Consider the following 19,582-nt stretch of genomic DNA (forward strand, 5'->3'; position numbering starts at 1 on the left):
ATACTAGTTTAATAGACTACTAGTAAGTTTCTAAACTCTAAAGTCTAATTAGATTCTACTATAGTACTAGCTTAGGTATAGGATCTAGATCTAGAGATATATAATAGTAGAATATTAATTCTTTGAATACTTCTATTGGCTTCTAATAAGAGAGTAGAAAGAGTAATAATATGTTTAAAGAATAATAGAGAAAGAGAGTAAGAGTTAAAGAGATTCCTATGTAGTAGTAAGTATATAGTCTATATAGAGTGGTACTTCTCTTTGAATTTAGACTATCTATAGAAACTCATCTATTACTCTATATAACTTATTATATAAGTATTACTTAAAACTTATCTTCTTGTTCTATTTATTATTAAGATTTTGATCAAGGGTAAGGTTGTCTTAGCTATTAGAATAAAGGGGAAATGCACGCGAGTATAAGTGCTAAACACTTACGTCTTGTTACTGCGTTAGTCGGTCCGTTATCCAGTAGCTGCCAATGAGAATCCCACATCGTTAGGTGGTGTGCGCATATCGTCTTGCACCATATCTAAAATGCCTCAAGATCGTCCTGAAGCATAAGGTAATTGTCTCATTGATCCCTATAGCATTTAAAAAGATAGCTTATTGACGGTACTAGGTATAACATGGAACATTCGGCCGGTCGGCCTCGTCTCGGGATGACGGTAACTAAGGTTACATGCGTTCAAGGCTATCCATGCAGCTATCTCCCAGATGGTTATTTCATGCTTAGCCGGACGTCTCCGAGGCTCATGCCTCCTTAAACGTGTTGCTCGTACCGAGAATGAACTCATCATTGTATTCCGCTACGTTGTCGGCAAGGATAACACACTAGTGTCGACCTTTCAACTAGCTAACCGCCTTGCAGGATTTATAATACACACAGATATCAGAGTCACAGTTGTCCTGTAGTATTCATGGAAGTAGTCACTAGCGTAGCAAGATCCTGGCCTTTTTGTCGATGTATATCATATATGATCTTCTAACTAAAGCAAGATCTAAGCCTGAATAGGTGGTGGAAGATGGCCTGACCGGATAAAGTCTTTGATCCTACTAGTAACTGTTTCCTGTAAGTAGATCAGGGCCCCATGTCACGCTAATAGCTATTACTCTGAAAACCATAGCACATTGACGTACAGCCTGTTGTGTTACAGTGAAACAGTCATGGGCCTTGAGTAGTTGTTCTAGTGCCTGCTGCTTCACAATCTCTGTTCTAGCTTTTTGTTCACAACATCAGCAACTTACGCTGTGAAGCAACTTGCCTATAAGCAAACCTATCTCAAAGACGCAAGGAGCTACGTTCGTACACACTGTCATCATTATATCCCCGTTATTATGCTGAACTGTTCAGTATATCTTGTTCGTAGTCGCGTGGAATATACTTGACATTCTCCCCACAAAAACAAATTTCGCAAAAATGTCTACAGAACAAGAAAATGTGCCGATCGCCATTATTGGGAGCGCTTGTCGCTTTGCTGGAGGCGTTACTTGCCCGTCTCAGCTTTGGAACCTCTTGAAAGAGCCTCGAGATGTTTTAGGCTCTATACCGGAGAATCGCTTTCACGCAGAAGGGTTCTATCATCCTGACGCGTCATATCACGGACACACGAACGTTCTCTCGTCTTACACACTTGACGGGGATCCTGGATCGTTCGACACAACATTTTTTAAGATCAAGCCTGTGGAGGCAAAGGCTATTGATCCTCAACAGCGTGTTCTGCTCGAGGTTGTCTATGAAGGCCTCGAAAATGCAGGTCTTTCCATACACAATGTGCGAGGTAGTGATACAGCTGTATACGTCGGCATTATGAGTAGCGACTACGAGAATATGCTAGTCCAGGATGTTGATGTACTTCCTACCTACCATTCGACAGGCACTTCACGAGCCATAGCAGCGAACAGAATTTCGTACTTTTTCGACTTAAAGGGACCTTCACTCACCTTGGACACTGCGTGTAGCTCTAGCCTTTATGCGATTCATTTAGCCGTCCAAGCAATCCGTAATGGGGATGCTGAAATGGCTATTGCTTGCGGGTCCAATCTAATTCTGGGACCAAACTTTTACATCTTTCAGAACAAATTAAACATGCTTTCGCCTGACTCAAGATGCAGGATGTGGGATGAAGGAGCCAATGGATATGCCCGCGGTGAAGGAGTTGCGGCAGTTGTTTTGAAATCGCTGCCAGCAGCATTGCGAGACGGTGATCATATTGAAGCTATCATTCGCGAGACAGGGCTCAACCAAGACGGAGCAACGAATGGTATTACCATGCCCAGTACATCAGCTCAGACAGATCTGATCCGCAATACCTACTTAAAGGCGGGTCTGGATCCTTTGACAGACGGTCCACAGTACTTCGAAGCCCACGGAACGGGAACTCAGGCTGGGGATCCTATTGAGGCCGAAGCCATACAGCGGTCCTTGATTCGCAACTGTGATATCCCGTACCCACGACAACGCAACAGTTCTGATCCTCTCTATATAGGCTCTGTCAAAACAGTGCTCGGACATACCGAGAGCGTTGCAGGGATAGCAGGTCTCCTAAAGGCATCTCTAGCCATTCAACACGGCCTTATCCCACCGAATCTTCTCTTCGACCGGTTGAATCCCAAAGTGGCGCCATTTTATAAAGACGTTTGTGTTCCTATTAGGGCTCTACGTTGGCCTGCGATACCAGATGGCCAACCAAGACGAGCAAGCATTAATAGTTTCGGATTTGGTGGAGCTAATGCCCATATTATCTTGGAAAGCTCCCCGAATCAAGATTTGATGAAAGACGATGGCGAAAATGAGACTTATGGACCATACGTCTTCTCCGCGCATTCAGAGCAAGGTCTAGTAAAGATGCTTAAGAACTACATCACATTTCTAGGGAGTGAGCTCTCGGAGTCCGTATCTGCTCGTGACCTGGCTTGGACACTTCGTTCACGACGGTCGTTGCTGCCTTTCAAGGCCTCGTTTCCTACAGGAAATCTGGAAAAACTAAAGAGAGACATCGAGACTCGATTACAGGAGAATGCAGAAAAAGCGACTCCGCTGGGTACACTGTCCTTGGTTTCAAGAAGACGGGTTCTAGGCATCTTTACTGGTCAGGGCGCGCAGTATATTCGTATGGGATCGCAGCTTTTTGAAAGGTCGTCACTTGCTCGTGATACTCTCCAGAGACTGGAAGTTTCTCTTGCGAGGCTTCCCGTCGAGGATCGGCCGACATGGTCTCTAACTAAGGAACTAAATGCTGATGAAGGTTCACGGGTGTACGAAGGCGCGATATCGCAACCACTCTGCACAGCGGTACAAATAGTTTTGGTTAATTTACTAAGACAGTCGGGAGTTGAGTTCGACGGGGTCATTGGTCACTCGTCGGGCGAGATTGCTGCTGCATATGCTGGAGGATACATCTGCGCAGAAGATGCCATTCGCATTGCGTATTACCGTGGAATCCACATAAAAGCAGCGTGTAGCCCTAATTCAAATAAGATGAGAGGGATGATGCTAGCTGTTGGAACTTCAAGAGATGATGCAGAGGAGTTATTGCAAGAGCCTGTGTTTCATGGTCGAGTGGCAATAGCAGCAAGCAATTCCTCATCTAGCGTCACACTTTCTGGCGACGAGGACGCCATCGCAGAGCTTGAGACGATATTCGAAGACGAAAAGAAATTCAATAGACGATTGAGAACGGACATTGCTTATCACTCTGCACATATGATGCCATGCGCCCAACCGTACATTCGCTCGCTCGAGAAATGTAACGTACGGATCTTACGTTCGCACTCGAAAAGCTGTAGTTGGTATTCCACTGTATGCAACCTCACGATCACGAAGGGAGATCCTATGCTTGATACTGTAGCATGCTCATATTGGTCCGATAATTTAACACAACCTGTTCTCTTTTACGAAGCTATGCAGAGAGCACTAAATACAGGAAACTTTGACCTCGTAGTTGAGGTCGGGCCACATCCAGCCTTACGTGGACCAGCACTGGAAACCATTACGCAAACTTTGGAAAAACCGTTGCCGTACATTGGAACGCTGAAGCGAGGATCGGATCCAATCGAAGCATTCTCAGATACACTTGCATTCTTGTGGTCGCATCAAGAGACAGAATGTACGATCGACTTAGACAAGTACGAGGAGACTATGCAGGAGAGTACGGCAAAGTATCGGCTGGTCAAGAACTTGCCGACTTATCCCTGGGATCACAATCGAAGACACTGGCATGAGACACGCCAGACACGAAGGACTCGGCATCGAGAAGATCATGTCCATGAATTATTGGGCCATATCTGCCCAACCGTCACATCAAATCAAGTCAGTTGGAGACACTTCCTCAGAATGCGAGAAATAAACTGGTTAGTAGACCACAAAATTCAAGACAAACCGGTTTTTCCTGCTGCGGGATACATTTCTTCTATGTTGGAAGCCAGCTGCCGTATTCCTCAACTCTCAAACGCGGCCAACAGATCAAAGACAGTCAGCTTAATTGAGGCATTTGACTTCACGGTACACCGAGCTATGGTTCTAGACGAAGTTAGTGACGATGGGGACCAGGGCGGTATCGAAATAGTGATTGCAATGATGGATATCGGAGTCGAACAGCAGCAAAACTCAGAAGTGATCAAAGCTCGTTTCAGCTATATGGCAGCAGTAGACAAAGACTCGAACGAGATGGCTCTTATGGCTAGCGCCGATATCTCTATCACATTCAGTGCGACCTCAAGTGCGGTGTTGCCGACGAAGAGCTATTCGCAGCCAAACATGGTTAATGTTGCCTGCGACTCATTCTTCAGCAGATTGTTGAAGACTGGATATGGGTATAGTGGTCTTTTCAAGGCGGCAGATAATCTGAAGAGATCACTAGGGAAAGCGCAGTGCAGCATTGACCCTATATCTTTGAAAACGGCTTGTGCAAGCAGGCTTATAGTTCATCCTGCGATTTTGGACTCGGCATTCCAAACCCTGCTGCTCGCTCTTAGCCATCCTGGCGATAATCAACTCTGGACTGTTTTCATCCCTGTACGGTTCGATTGTATTCGTGTTGTACCTTCTTTCTGCCAGTCTGTCTTGCCAGCGAAATGTATCACGACCAAGTCGGCTTCACCCATGACCGTGAATACGACAATTGTTGGGCCAAGTGGGTTAGGCTTTTTGGGGGATTTGGATGTGCTCATTGCAGCAGACACAGCAATTCAGGTACAGGGAGTCACTCTTTCTCCGTTTGCAACAGGATCTGCAGAGAGCGACACAAATATGTTTGCTCGAATGCGATGGAGTTACTTTGACCCTGTGGCCGGAGGTATCGCCTTAACAGACGACATCTCGTCGAAACATCGCGATATCTGCCGCGTTGTCGAGCGAATGGCAGTCTACTACATGCGCATGTTCATTTCAGAAGTCCCAAATGGTCATGCTGCACGATTAGATCCAACATTCAGTCATTATCTAAAGTACTGCCAAGATGTGGTCGATCTCGTCGATAGTGGAAAACACAGATACGTCTCGATAGAGTGCGCAAATGATTGCTGGAATGACATTGAGTCCATCTGTGCTCAGTACTCGGAACTGATAGACATAAGAATCCTTCGGAAAATAGGGGAAATCATGCCCAGTGTCTTCAAAGGCGAGACTACTGTTCTAGAGCATGTCTTTCCGTCAGGCCTCTTCGCAGATTATTACGCCAATGCTATAGGCCAACAGGAATGTGTCGAATGGATAGGTCAGGCAGCAGCACATATAATGCACCGTTATCCAAGGATGAACATTCTCGAGGTAGGAGCAGGGACGGGTGGCGCAACCAAGAGCGTTCTCCGGAAGGCTCTACACGAGAGTTTCAACTCGTATACATTTACAGACGTTTCCACAGGATTTTTTGAGCAGACCCGAGGTGAACTTAACAGCTTAGGCCTTGACAGCCGTATTATATTCGATGTCTTGGATATATCTAAAGACCCTATCTCTCAGGGATTCAAATACGGTTCATACGATCTTATTATTGCATCATATGTTATCCATGCCACCCCTAAGCTTGAGGAAACTTTGCGTGGGTTGCGCAATCTGCTTCGGCCCGGAGGGTTTATTGTCATTGGCGAGAACACAAACCTGGAGTTGTCTGGGATGAACTTCATTTTTGGTACTCTGCCTGGTATGTGGGCTGGAGTCGAAGAAGGAAGGACATCGTCTCCATATATTCCTGTCCAACGTTGGGACAACCTGTTGAAGAAAGCAAATTTCTCCGGAATCGAAGCTGTTACGCCGGAATTTCTGGCCGATACTTTTGCGACCAGTGTCTTTGTTTCACGGGCAGTGGATGACCATATCGAACTTCTACGCGGTTCAAATGCTCCATTGCCAATTCGTCCTTCTCTTCCGAATGTGGTAATCATTGGAGACGGTAGTAAGAACACAACAATACTAGCAAATGAGGTCTGCGAAGCTCTAAGGAACTCCTACGGAACAACTTCGAAGATCTTCACTCGCCTGACAGATGTGCCAAGTCATATCCTCTCTTCAGACACAACGTTTCTTAGCCTTGCAGAGTTAGACAAACCGTTATTCGAGAACATAGAGACCGATCAATTTGAGAGTTTCAAGATATTGGTTGGATCACAGAAGAGATTGCTTTGGGTGACGCGCGGGCGCCGAGCAACAAATCCATTCTGCAACATCAGCATCGGTTTCCTGAGGACTGCTTCATGCGAGGTCCCCGATCTATGCGTACAAAGTGTTGATTTCGAGTGCGGAGACAATATCTCTGCGACTATGATCATAGACTTCCTAGTTCCATTCAAATTGGCTTCTGATCTTGAAGGCAGCTTGGAAAAGTCCAACATTCTATGGACTAATGAACCTGAGATAGTAGTGGATTCTAAGGGTGTTCGCTTAATTCCACGTTGGGAGTCTATATTAGACGCGGATAAGCGGTATAATTCAGCACGACGCCCGATCTCAGAATTGACTGAACCTAAAAAAACACCTACCGCAGTGTGTATGGATGCGAATGGTCATTTCATCTTCAAACAGACACCAACTTTGTTGCCCCTCTCGTCAGAGACCATGTTGGACTCAACCACTCTAGAGACTGTTTACAGCCTTCTTTGGCCAATCGATACTCCGTTTGGCTCACGTTTTATGTCGGTGGCTGTCATCTCAGGAAAGAGATGCCTCGCCTTAACTGAAACACTTGTTTCTGTTCAGAGGTCTGCAAATATGATCGCTTCCGCGGAGTTTCCTGAACAAGCAACGGAGGGTGAGCTGAAGGATATCTTGATCCTCGCTGCTGCTCATGTGTGGTCTTCATTTCTCCTTCACGCTGCATTTCCCGGTCAAAATGTCGTCGTTCACAACCCTGCTCCTCTTCTGGCAACCGTCTTGCAGGCCCATGCCCGTGAACGACGTATCAACATTATACTTACGTCAAGCGATTCTGACGTGGCTTCGTCTAAGTCATGGCTGCACCTGCCGTCATACATGACACGAAGGGAAATACAACGGGCTCTGCAAGTAGCCCGAATCTCGGACTTTATACTATTCAGTGATCTTGATGATGACAATAACAATAGCTTCATGTCTTCTCTTCCGTCTGATTGTCGCGTAAAGGAAGTAAGACTCAACCTTTCCAAAGACATAGATCAGTCGCCGGCTCCTGAGCAGCCAGACCGACGTCTTGAGACCGAAACAATGCACTCAGCACTATCGATGGCTTTGACTAAAGCATACCAAGCTAGATCGTCTCCGATTTCCCAGGATCTACCACGCCAAAACAACTTACTCAAGTTCTCTAGCTTAACATCTGAAGGGAGCCTCCCCAGTCACAGCGACCTCTTTTCTTGTTTCCAATGGGATGATGAACCTTTGTCGGCTTACATCTCTCGACTTGATAGCGGTCTTCTTTTTGATTGTAACAAGACATACTGGCTCGTTGGACTCTCTGCCGGGCTTGGACCATCTATATGCGATTGGATGCTCGCTCATGGTGCGAGATACGTCGTTCTCAGCAGTAGAAATCCCAGAGTCGATGAAATATGGCTACAGGGGCATGAGCGCAACGGTATTGTCATCAAAATCTTCCGTTGTGATGTCACCGCCCAAGATGCTGTCCAGGACACCTACTCTAGAATCGCTACAGACGAGCAACTTCCTCCGCTGGCTGGCGTCATAAATGGTGCTATGGTCCTTAAAGACAACCCAATCAGAAATATGAGCACCAGCGACCTTAATGATGTACTGCAGCCTAAAGTCAATGGCAGCATAAATCTTGACCGCGTCCTTGCTGATTCGAAGCTTGATTTCTTCATATTTCTTTCCTCCATGGTCAACGTTCTTGGAAACGTAGGTCAAGCAAACTACTGTGCTGCAAATGCATTCATGTCTGCGTTGGCTTCCCAACGACGGCAAAGGGGTCTAGCTGCGCAGGTTGTCAATATAGGAGCAGTTTCAGGGGCAGGCTACATCACTCGGGAGCTTGGTGACGCAGGAGTACATAGGCAGCTGATGATGCTGGGACTGAAGATGATATCTGAAGGTGATTTGCACCAACTACTGGCAGAAGCCATTGCAGACAGGCCAAAAGATTGGAATGGAGGCTACGATACTGACATCGGCTTCGCATTGCAGCAAAGCGATAGCAGTGATATAACACCTTTGTGGCACGACAATCCCAAATTCCAGCGTTTTCTCCCAAAATCAACGATTCAAGATACATCCGATATGAGCTCGGGCACAGCTCTCAGTGGTAAAAGTGTGAGAGATAGATTAGCAATCTCAAGATCTCGAGAAGACATCTGGTCAATTGCCAAGGAGACGCTACTATCAAAGATCCAATCCAGTCTACAAATAGAAGATTGCGACGATGCGTGTATGACAATGCGTAGCAACCAATTGGGGATTGACTCGCTTGTTGCAGTTGACTTAAGGACATGGCTTTTGAATAACTTTCAAGTTAACATCTCAGTACTTGAAATTCTCAGTGGTATCACTATAGGCGATATCGTTGACCGAGTCAGCATTAGTGTACCGCCTGAGCTGGTTCCAAATGTCAACCCAAAGCCTCACTCATCGGAATCAGAGGCTGGATTTGCTCCTGGCACAAGCCCGGTCGAGGCGCAAACATCTGTAGTTCCGAAGACTGATGAGGACTCCGCATTGCCTATGGTGCACTCGTCACCATCAGTACAAAAGACTTCTCCGCTCTCTTCCTCTCAATCCATGTTCTGGGTGGTTCAAAACCTCGTTGAGGATAAAACGACACTCAATCATACTGTTCTATTTAGCCTGGAAGGAGCCCTAATCAGAAAGAATGATCTCAATGTCGCTGTAAGTGCTTTGGGTCAGCGCCATGAGGCGCTACGAACCTCTTTTTCGGAGAGAGATGGACAGCCGCTGCAGCACGTCCTCAAATCAAGCACACTTAAGATGGAAGAAGGAAGAGTTCTGGACGAGTATGATGCTAAACAAGAGTTCGAGCGAGCCAAGAGTCACATCTTTGATCTTGCTTCGGGAGACGTCATGCGCTTCATTCTCCTGACCACTCCATCACCACAAAGGAGTTACATCATAATCAGTGCGCACCATATCGTTATGGATGGACTCTGTCTTCAGGTTTTCTTACAGGATATTGAAGAAACGTATAATACTGGTCGCGCGGTGCGCGACTCGGGGTCCTCTCTTGTCCGGCAATTTGCTGAGTTCGTTACTTCACAGCGAGAGGCCTTGCAAAATGGCTTATGGGATGTCGACCTTGCTTACTGGCGAGGGGTATTTGGCAGCAGTCCAGCACCTCTACCATTGACACGTGCCCGAGTCTCATCCAGGAAACCTCTAACTGAATACGCGGTCCATCGCTGCGATATTAACATTGATAAAACCCTTGCCAACAAGATACGGGCAATCGGGCGTGTATACGGGACGACGCCCTTTCATTTTTACCTCACTACTTTTCGTGTTCTACTGTATAGATTTCTTTACTCTGGACGTGACGAGAATACAGACAGTGGCTCGCTTTTGGCAGACTCTGATATATGCATTGGCATCGCCGACGGCAACCGCAAAGACGACAACATCCTGAGAAGTGTTGGTCCGTACATGAATCTACTTCCAATCAGGTTCGGACCCACGCGAGCCCCAACTGACGCTACTCCTTTGTCAACATTTGCTCAAGAACTGAAGAACGCTTGTGACAAAACATTAGAGGCCTTGAGGCACTCTGCTCCTTCTTTTGAGGCAATCCTAGACTATCTTCGGATCGATCGTGCAGTAGAGTATGCTCCTCTCTTCCAGGCTTTCCTGAACTACAGACAGGGTTGGAACCACGGACAAGTCTTTCTCAATTGTTCTGCCGAAATGCTGGAGTTCGAACCAGGTCGCGTACCGTATGATCTCAGTTTGGATATCATTGACAACTCTGGCTCAAACCAAGGGACCATGATATCTTTTATGGGTCAGACCGCCCTGTATTCCATGGAGGATGTTGCTACCTTTGCTCGTTGCTACACAGAGTTTCTAGAAGAGTTTTCAAATTACCCCGAAGAACATATTGATCAACCCGACTGGAGCTTTCCGAAGGCAGAAACCGAGCCGGCACTTCAATTGGGAACAGGCCCTCGTCAGGATATGACCTGGTCTTTGACGTTGATGCACCGCGTCAAATCTATCGTAAGTCAGTTTGGAGACCACCAGGCCATAGTGACAGTTGGTGACCACAGCCGTGGCTCATCGCTCACGTATAAGCAACTCTGGAGCAAGGTTTCTCAGATCGCTAACCAGTTGCTGTCTCTGGGAGTCACTCCAGGCAACCATGTTGGCGTTCTACAACATCCAAGCCGGGAATCTGTGGGTTCTATGCTTGCGATCATGGCGATTGGCGCCGTATACGTACCCTTAGACTGCAACCACCATACCGCACGTCTGAGGACGATGCTCTTGGATTTCGGGCCGAGTGTTCTCCTTGTGGGCTCGTCAAGTCGCACGAAAGCTTCTGAAATCGTCACATCCTCGAACTTACATGCAATGCATATCATCAATGTCTCTGAGTTGGTAACAGATGAAAGCGTCGAATCTATGGATCTAGAGTTACATGCATCTCCTACAGCACCAGCTGTAATTTTGTACACAAGTGGTACGACTGGTACACCGAAAGGAGTTGTGGTACCCCACTCCAGCTTATGCCATGAAATTGAGCTCAACAGTCACATATACGGGGTAGATTCTGACGTTGTAGTTCTTCAACAAAGCGCATGTGGATTCGATATGGCAGTACAACAAGTTTTCGTAGCCTTGGCATACGGCGGTACAGCATGCGTCATCTCGAATGAACTTCATGGCGATTCATCAGCCATCGCAGAGGCTATGGTCAACTACAAAGTGACATTCACATGTGCAACACCTACGGAATATTCTAGTTGGATACGTTACGGCGCATACAAGGCCCTTCAACAATGCCAATGGCGAGTGGCTATCAGCGGTGGTGAAAGTGCGACCGAGGAGCTATTGAGCGCTTTCAGACACCTTGGCAAGTCCGACCTGAAGCTTTTCAATTGCTATGGTCCGACAGAAACGACCTGTTGCTCTACACGATTACAACTCGACTACCAGACAGAAGGAGTCTATCAAGAGTACTCGATGATACCTGTGGGTCCAGCGTCATCCAACGAAGTTGTGTACATCGTAGATGATAACATGCGGCTCCTTCCAACGGGACTTCCGGGTGAGATCGTAATCAGTGGTCTGGGTGTCACGGCAGGATATCTTAATGATGGTGCAAAGACAAAACAGTCTTTCATTCCCGACAAGTTCTTCCAACAGGTCTCTGGTACAGAAGAAAGACCTTTGATGTATCGAACAAGAGACCGTGGGCGTCTGTTGAAGAACGGATGGATCTCGATCGAAGGACGTGTTGATCAAGACACGATGATCAAGCTTCGTGGTGTGCGTGTCGATCTCCAGGACATCGAGCAGACAATTATGAAAACTGCACCCAAGGATACAATTTCTCATGCCATCGCGAGTCTCAGATCGGACGAGGAGAGTTCGAAGTACATTGTAGCTCATGTGGTCTTCGCATCAAGAGACCTCAATGATAGCGCTGAGAGAACTTCATTCCTATCGCTGCTTCGCGAAAATCTTCCTCTGTCGAGACCTATGCTTCCGTCGGTAGTACTACCTCTGGATAAATTGCCACTAACATCTTCGGGGAAACTTGATCGGCGTTTCGTCCAACAGCTTCCGATAGATATGTTATCGCAGACCCCGGGGAATGGGCAGGACAGCGATCAGCGACCACAGAGTACACTGGAAACCAAATTGAAATTGATATGGACTCAAGTCTTATCAAGAAGAGAGGTTAGGGATATTGATCCAATGACCATAACTGCTTCGACGAATTTTTTCCATATCGGTGGCACATCGTTATTGCTCCTAGAAGTGCAAAGCAAGATTCAAAAAGATCTCGGCATACCTGTCCAACTTTACAAGCTTTTCGAATCGAGCACCCTTCTTGATATGACACAGTTGATAGCACTTCAGGGTGAGGCTTTGGTGCCTTCGAACACACCTAGTGATGAGATTGCTATTGACTGGGAAAGGGAAGCGTCTTTGCCGCGAGAGCTGCAAGATGAGATCATTCGCACGAATCTAGACCAGGAACAGTCTCTTTCTCAGTCAACAAACTATCCACCTAGAGTTGTACTTCTCACAGGCGCAGCGGGGAGCTTAGGTCAACGCATCCTCCACCTATTGCTCGAGAATCCTGCTGTGGAGCAAGTCTTCTGCGTAGCTCTACGGCGAGTAGATGAACGGATATCGTCAGGAACTCTACCAAGAAGCGAAACAGGGCGCGTCACCTATTATGAGGGTGATCTTCGACTTCCTCGCTTAGGGTTGTCAGTGGAAGATTTCGCACTGCTCTCTAAGACACTCGATGTGATTATTCATGTTGGCGCGGATGTCTCGCATGCAAAAACATACCATACCTTAAAGGAAGCCAACGTAGGCTCTGTCGGTGAGCTCCTCAAGATGTCTCTGCCTAGAACAGCAACAATACATTTTGTCTCGAGTGGAGAAGTAGCTATGCTTGGCGCAAGCTCAATACACTCTCACGGCTCTGAAAGCGATCTGCAAGACTGCAGGATCTTCAGTGAAGAATCTGTGGTTACTAATGGCATCTTTCCACAGGCTCGTGATGCTGCGCATGAGGGATATGCTGCGTCCAAATGGGTCGCTGAAAGGATGCTTGAAAACGCTTTCTCTAGCGGAGCCAAAGGTCGTGCTTGGATTCATCGACCTTCGAGTATTATACCTCCAAGCAAGGAGAATGTTTCAGATTCGGACGTGTATGCTCAGGAGATTGCGACGTTTTACCAAGGAGCCAGCGCTCCGTTGCTGCAAAGCTTCCTTTACTACTCACGCAAGCTCGGTCTAATACCTACCAAGGACAGACTTCTCCGAGGATCTCTAAATTTGGTTGATATGGATACGGTTGCGAGGAACATCATGAATACAATCTTCCTGGAGCCATTCAATGATGCCAATATGCGGAGTTCGCTCTCTAATCAGCAAGTCATGCATCGAAATCATATAGGCCAACAAAATCATGCAGTCGAGGATATGGAAGATTTGCTGTTAATGTCCAAGACATTGACACCTATCATCAAGGCTACAGAGTTCAGAGCCACTACTTTGGCAGATTGGGTAGAAAGAGCTCGCGATGCCGGACTACATCCCTTATTATGTAGCGTGTTTGAAAGCATAATTCAGGAGAAGAGAATTTTTTCATTTCCCAAGATGGTACTTGGCTCACTTAAAGAGATAGCCGTTCTTTGACTTTCGGGCTAATAGGGGATAAAGAATAGTATAGTTGGACAAAATGATATATCATATTCTCTTCTAAGATAAATTACCACCAATCTCTTTTGATAGATTCTCTAACTCTATATAAGAAATAGTATAGTATAGTATACGCTGTGACCTCATACTAGTATAAAGTGATGCCCTGCCTTGAAGTCAGTCTGCTGCCCATGATTTCCGTCAGCAATTGTTTCTTGCGTCGTGGTAGGAAGCCGCAAGATGATCGAGACGCCCCGTGTGCAATGCTACTACTCGCTGCATGAGGTTTGCATGCGGTTCAGGAATTGCTTTGCTGATCAGTTGCAAAGATCAGATCGATATCAGTCGTAATGACGTTCTAGCTTACTATGTGTTCAAATGCTTCCCTAACGTTTGTGCAGGATCGCTTTCCATTCAGCCTTGTTCCATTGCTCGATGCTGGATCTCATCGTCTCATCAAGATGGCACAAGAATCCGACTTCATGACTGAAGTCTTCACTGAGCTGGCCATAGCATTGCTCGCCATTGTGTTTCGAGTGTATGCTCCGGGCCGGTCGCAGGGGTTCCGTAACCTACAAAGCGACGACTACTTTATGATGTTTGCCGGGGTATGCTCATGTTCGAAAATACAACCGAACTGACAGTGTTAATGGATCTAGTACCCGAAGTGGCGGCAGCCTACTATGTCAATCATTTCAAAGGAGTGTCAGTTGATGCCATGTCCAATCTTGAGCGTGCCACTCTCGACCCGTCCTCGCGAGAATGAAGCGACCGTATCAATGGAGCAAAGATACTTATCCTAGGATGGATGATGCACACATCGTTTCTGTGGTACTTGAAGGCCTCCATGATGGTCTTCTCCTTCAGACTGACGTAAGTGCTATCCACGCTACTTTGCAACCCTACCTAATCAATGAAGTCACAGTGTACGACACATAAAGATACGAGTATAGATCGGAGCAACAGCTGTTACCATTACACATATTTCCATAGTCTGCATCATGCTCTTTGCCTGCTTCTCTGTAGAGAGACATTGGCAGATTAGTCGACCAAGGGCGTAAGTAAAGTTTACATCTTTATGAACTGTAACCTCTGACGTGGCGTAGCACAATACCGTTTACTTGTACCGCTGAGTACCTTGGTCACCCTCTTAATTCTAAATATCACTGCGGACGTATATTTGATCTTCATCCCTATCCAGGTACGTCTACGCGGCAACCTACTGTCTTGATGAGGCTGACTAGGCCTGATGGTATGGAGAAGTCATATGGGTATAAAGCGTAAAGTTGCCCTGACGATACTGTTTGTAGGAGCTACTCTGACTACTATATTTGGTGTATTGAGATATGCAAGGATTCTATCGTCGATAAGTCCCTGACTGCGCGATCTCAAAATTTCACCTCTTGTCGCGAGTCCTCAGAGGGGATTGCTGCTGACTATAGCAGCATGAAATCGCCGGAGAAAAAGCTGCGGAAGAGTTGTCTGTCCGAGTATCTTTCGTTGCAGTGATCGTGACTAGCTTTGCTCTGGTTTACCCCTATATCAGTAACAAATGGCAAGAATTACGATCAAAGTACGAGACTCCCAAGCCGAACGCGCAACATAAATGATATCAACTCAATCACTACGAACCTCATCAGAGGAACTAGAGTTAACAAGAGCATCAGCTCCAAGCAAGTTGCGATTGGGTAAAAAGAAATCAGGGCCTTACTCGGTGCGAGACATCACCCAACATGACGAAAATTACAGCACACAGTGGATCAACTCTATCCAGTCTCACCTCTCAACGACTACTGATGACAATGAAATATCCGACAGGCTGGACAGCACGCAAATCGATCAAATGAAGACTTGCTCGGCAGAAATTGATGGAGCTCTGGGACCTCCTACTTCCAAGCTGTGGACTAGTGCTGAAGGTGATGATCTAGCTCATCAACAACAACAGCAAGATGATCAGGGCAGCATAGGGGTGATAACATGCATACAAATTAACGGAGCTGAGACTCTCAATGAATTTGAGCGTGGCCAAGTGGGATTTTACTGGTAAATATCAGGAAAGCACCTCGAAGACTTATTATAACACTGGTTTCTGCGAGTGAATGGTACATATTGTTAACACTAACAAGGTATGATTGAAGAAGGATGGCGTCTTTAATATGGAGGGATTTTGAGTAGGGCTATATATAGATAGGAAAGTGACGTCGAAGTTCCCCGACTTAAATAGACTCAAAATATATCGTCAGAAATTTTGCTTGTAATAGGGAGACTGAAATGCATTCGTCGCCATATCGGAATTCTTTGTTACCATAATTACGACCTCATCCCCGTCGGTCTGTGAGAGTGTTGAACGGCGTTACGAGTCAAATGTCTATCGACGCCCCTATCAAGAATGTATTGGCGTATGCAGGCAGTATCAGACACCAATGGCAGGTAGCTTTCTTTCACACCTGTTATTCAGATAGACATAATCAACAAAGACTAGTGCAGATGACCTTGTGTACATAATCATCCCTGGGGGTTCGGACGCATGCCCTACTTAGTGTTAGGTCACATACGCGCACAGGATACTTGTCTAGTCGGATAAGTGAAATCTTGCCAGCACTGAAAGAATAACTTTAGCGCGCCATGGAGGAGTATATAGCATGTCCAGTAAAATTCTTGGAACCACGTAATTACATCTCACTTTTTTTGAACACTTCGGGCTGCTGTACGTTTCTGTCATGATGCCAGCTCAGAGACACCACTTGCCCATTCAATTCATTGAAGCAAAAATTGAAATACCTTTGATCAAATTGATGATACCTTCCCCTTTTCGCGGTCTCATCTCTAGTCAGGGTCCATTCAAAAGTCTCATCGTAGAAGTAGCGCAAGGAATAGGTGTGTCGATCGAGACCTTGGAACGCCAATTTCAGTTGTTCCTTGCTTTCTGGGTCGCATGTTATCCCAATAAAGAAAAGCCCTGTATCGTCATAGTATTCACCAGTGTACTCCGCGAGATGTCTTGGGGGTGGGCTCTTCTGACGCTTTGTCTCTACAGTCTGTTGCATTTGGTCGTAAAAGCCAAGGCAACGAGAACAAAATCGCTCAGTCAGCTGTACAAAGTCAAGCTTTTGCTCGTCCGAGAACAGTGATTGTATCAGGCTCTGCGCGATGAAGTCGGCAGCATCGCAATTTGCGATCGAGTTCGTAAGAACGATGACACCTGACTGTGTCTCTGGGAAAAGATAGAACGAAGTAAAGTACCCGACGGTAGCCCCTTGATGATATAGTGCTAGCTTTGACGAAGCCCCCTCTCCCAAGATTGGAAGATCTTGCACTGCGGCAATTCGACTGTTGTCACCAATCAAGCCAACTGCCCCTGGAAGCTGCGTCCGAATCCATCCTAAGCCATAAGAGCGCTCTCGAATAGATGGAGTCATGATGGGTATGTGTGCCGAATAGTGCTCTCCGGCCTCACGTATGGGACCATGCTCTTTGGGGGGTAGCTCACTAGCAGCCCGAAGTACATGTTTCGAGTATGTAAGCATGTCTTCAAGCGATGTGTAGATGCCAGCCGCGGCCTCAAAGAAGTGATTTCGAAAGTCATGACGGTATTTAAGGGGGTGGAGACTTCCGTCAGCCAAAGCAGCATGAGGTTTGGCGAAATTTGGCGTTGTGTCAAACTCTAGCTTTGAGATTGTGCGTTTAAGTCCGAGTGGTTTTGAAACATATTCGTCGAGACATTCTTGGAGGCTTTTACCGGTCACTTTCTCCAGTAACTGGCCAAGAACGGAATACCCATGACTGTTGTAAAGCCAAGAAGCACGAAATGGTACGACAGGTCTCAATTTCGGGAGATATTTCCAGAAGTCATCTTTTTTTATCAAATGCTCGCCATCGCCCTGGAAAGTAAGATGAAAAGCACCGGATAGACCCATCCGGTGTGCCGCAATATCTACAAGATTTGCATTATCGGTCACCATTGTCGAAGATGTGATGAATTCTGGTAGATGACGTCTGACTGGTTCATCCCATTCCACGGTCTTCTTGTCCACGATCGCGTTAGCGACAGCGACCGCAAAGAAAGACTTTGAACATGATCCGATTCCGTACAGTGTGCTCGAGTCGGCTTTCTGTTTTTGTTCAGGATCTGCGAAGCCGTGATGATTTGTGTACACGATCTCGCCTCCATGAATAACTCCAATTGAAGCTCCCGCAACTCCTGCGATACGGCAGATTTTATCGATTGAAGCTTGCTGAGACTCGAGCTTTTCGATGAGCTGTCGTTCGTAATCTGCCATCATAAAACTCTGAGACAGAATGTGCTCGCGCTGGTGCGTAAATTTCGTAGGGGTAAACCCAGCTAGCAACGAAGAGACCTATGTGTCGCTTTGGAGAAGGCCTAAAGTAGACTGTAAGACTCTAAAGAATGCAGAACATGAAATCCAAAAAGGAGTTTTGGAGTAATATAGCTGTAAAGGTATTACGAGGTGGCTATCGTGTCTTATGCGGTACATGAACAGCGTACAAGTGAGCTAGGAAGGCAAATAAATCTTGCCAAGTCACTGAGTGAGCTCTCCCAAACGATTAAACATGTGGCACAGCCTGTAATTTATTCGCCCCGCTATATACGTATATCATAGTTACATGGGAAAGCTTCGTTCGCCCATGTCTCATACGCATACGACTTCGTATAATAATAAAGAAATCTGTTTGTTACCAATGATATCGAGGGCAAGTGGTTGCTAACTATACTAGAGGGCGAGCCGTCCCTACTGACGTCAATAGCAACTAACCTACGTACGACCCCAAGGGAGCATATTCCGAAGATGCGGATGTCCGGAGCACGAGAAACATATACAGACACTAGCCAACTCAAGACACCGAGCTCACGATCTCTCGATGCATTAAAGTGCGTCTCTATTACGGTAAATATCTTCCTGTGGCTGTAGAGCCGAGCAAGCACCTTAAAAAGAGGTACGTAGTAAGAAAAATATCGGTAGTACTCGAGATACAAGGCGCAAGGGGCTACTCGATTCCAACCTGGACGCCAATCGATAGATGTGCGGGCGACACGGAGCCGATCCTTACACAGTACGAGGGCAAGCCCACTCACACGACAGGAAACCGATAGCTTCGCATTATATAGTACAATGTCCAACCCTCCACAGACCTTGTCCTCACCAGTCTATTTCGAGTTACTCGGACTCTCGAATACGACATACTAGCAATTCAAGAACCCTGGCGAAATCCATTCAATATGACCACTTACCATTCCCTCAAACTTCACTTCCATTTGGCCTACATGAAAGACGCGGGCACAAGAGTTTACTTCTAGATCAAGGATCGAATCGTTTTGAACATCTGGAGCGCATGCTTTATCTCCGAAGACATCGCTTGTCTGACAACCAACCCAAAACACTCTCTCGAATAGAAGAGTCATGATCTACAACGTCTATAATGAACTCGGGATGACCACGCCTGATATCCTGGCCGATTCTCTCAGCGCTACGGATTCATAACATGAGATTATGCTGTTGGGGCACTTCAACTTACCCTACCATCTCTAGTCAGGGGCCCAAACGCGCCAACGACGCAGCCAGAGTATGAGGCCTACCGACAAGCACGAAACAAGAATGGACGCCACATCTCAAAATCGCTGCGGAAGACGTATCGCCAGAGAGTGGAAGAAGCTTCAACCACGGATATAGGACTGTGGAAGTTGGTGTGTTAGGCCAAGAACAGGCACCGCGTGACAAGCCAGGCCAGATTGTGAACTCGTGC

The 19,582-nt window shown here is 46.5% G+C and overlaps 2 protein-coding genes across 2 annotated transcripts; one reads left to right on the forward strand and one right to left on the reverse strand.

The window, feature by feature from the left end:
• Nucleotides 1-1,420: 1,420 nt before the first annotated feature.
• On the forward strand, nt 1,421-15,866 carry EJ05DRAFT_500564 (uncharacterized protein; the record flags this gene model as incomplete). The annotated part of the gene is made up of 5 exons (XM_033747013.1): nt 1,421-3,754; nt 3,827-13,684; nt 14,221-14,427; nt 14,479-14,524; nt 15,487-15,866. The coding sequence occupies 5 exons, from the start codon at nt 1,421-1,423 to the stop codon at nt 15,864-15,866; spliced, it is 12,825 nt and encodes a 4,274-aa protein (XP_033600497.1).
• Nucleotides 15,867-16,491: 625 nt separating this feature from the next.
• Nucleotides 16,492-18,099, reverse strand: EJ05DRAFT_439383 (beta-lactamase/transpeptidase-like protein; the record flags this gene model as incomplete). The annotated part of the gene is made up of 1 exon (XM_033741870.1): nt 16,492-18,099. The coding sequence occupies one exon, from the start codon at nt 18,097-18,099 to the stop codon at nt 16,492-16,494; it is 1,608 nt and encodes a 535-aa protein (XP_033600498.1).
• Between the last annotated feature and the right edge of the window lie 1,483 nt (nt 18,100-19,582).

This window comes from Pseudovirgaria hyperparasitica (assembly GCF_010093815.1).
Source record: "Pseudovirgaria hyperparasitica strain CBS 121739 unplaced genomic scaffold EJ05scaffold_8, whole genome shotgun sequence".
Classification (NCBI taxonomy): Eukaryota; Fungi; Ascomycota; class Dothideomycetes; order Acrospermales; family Acrospermaceae; genus Pseudovirgaria; species Pseudovirgaria hyperparasitica.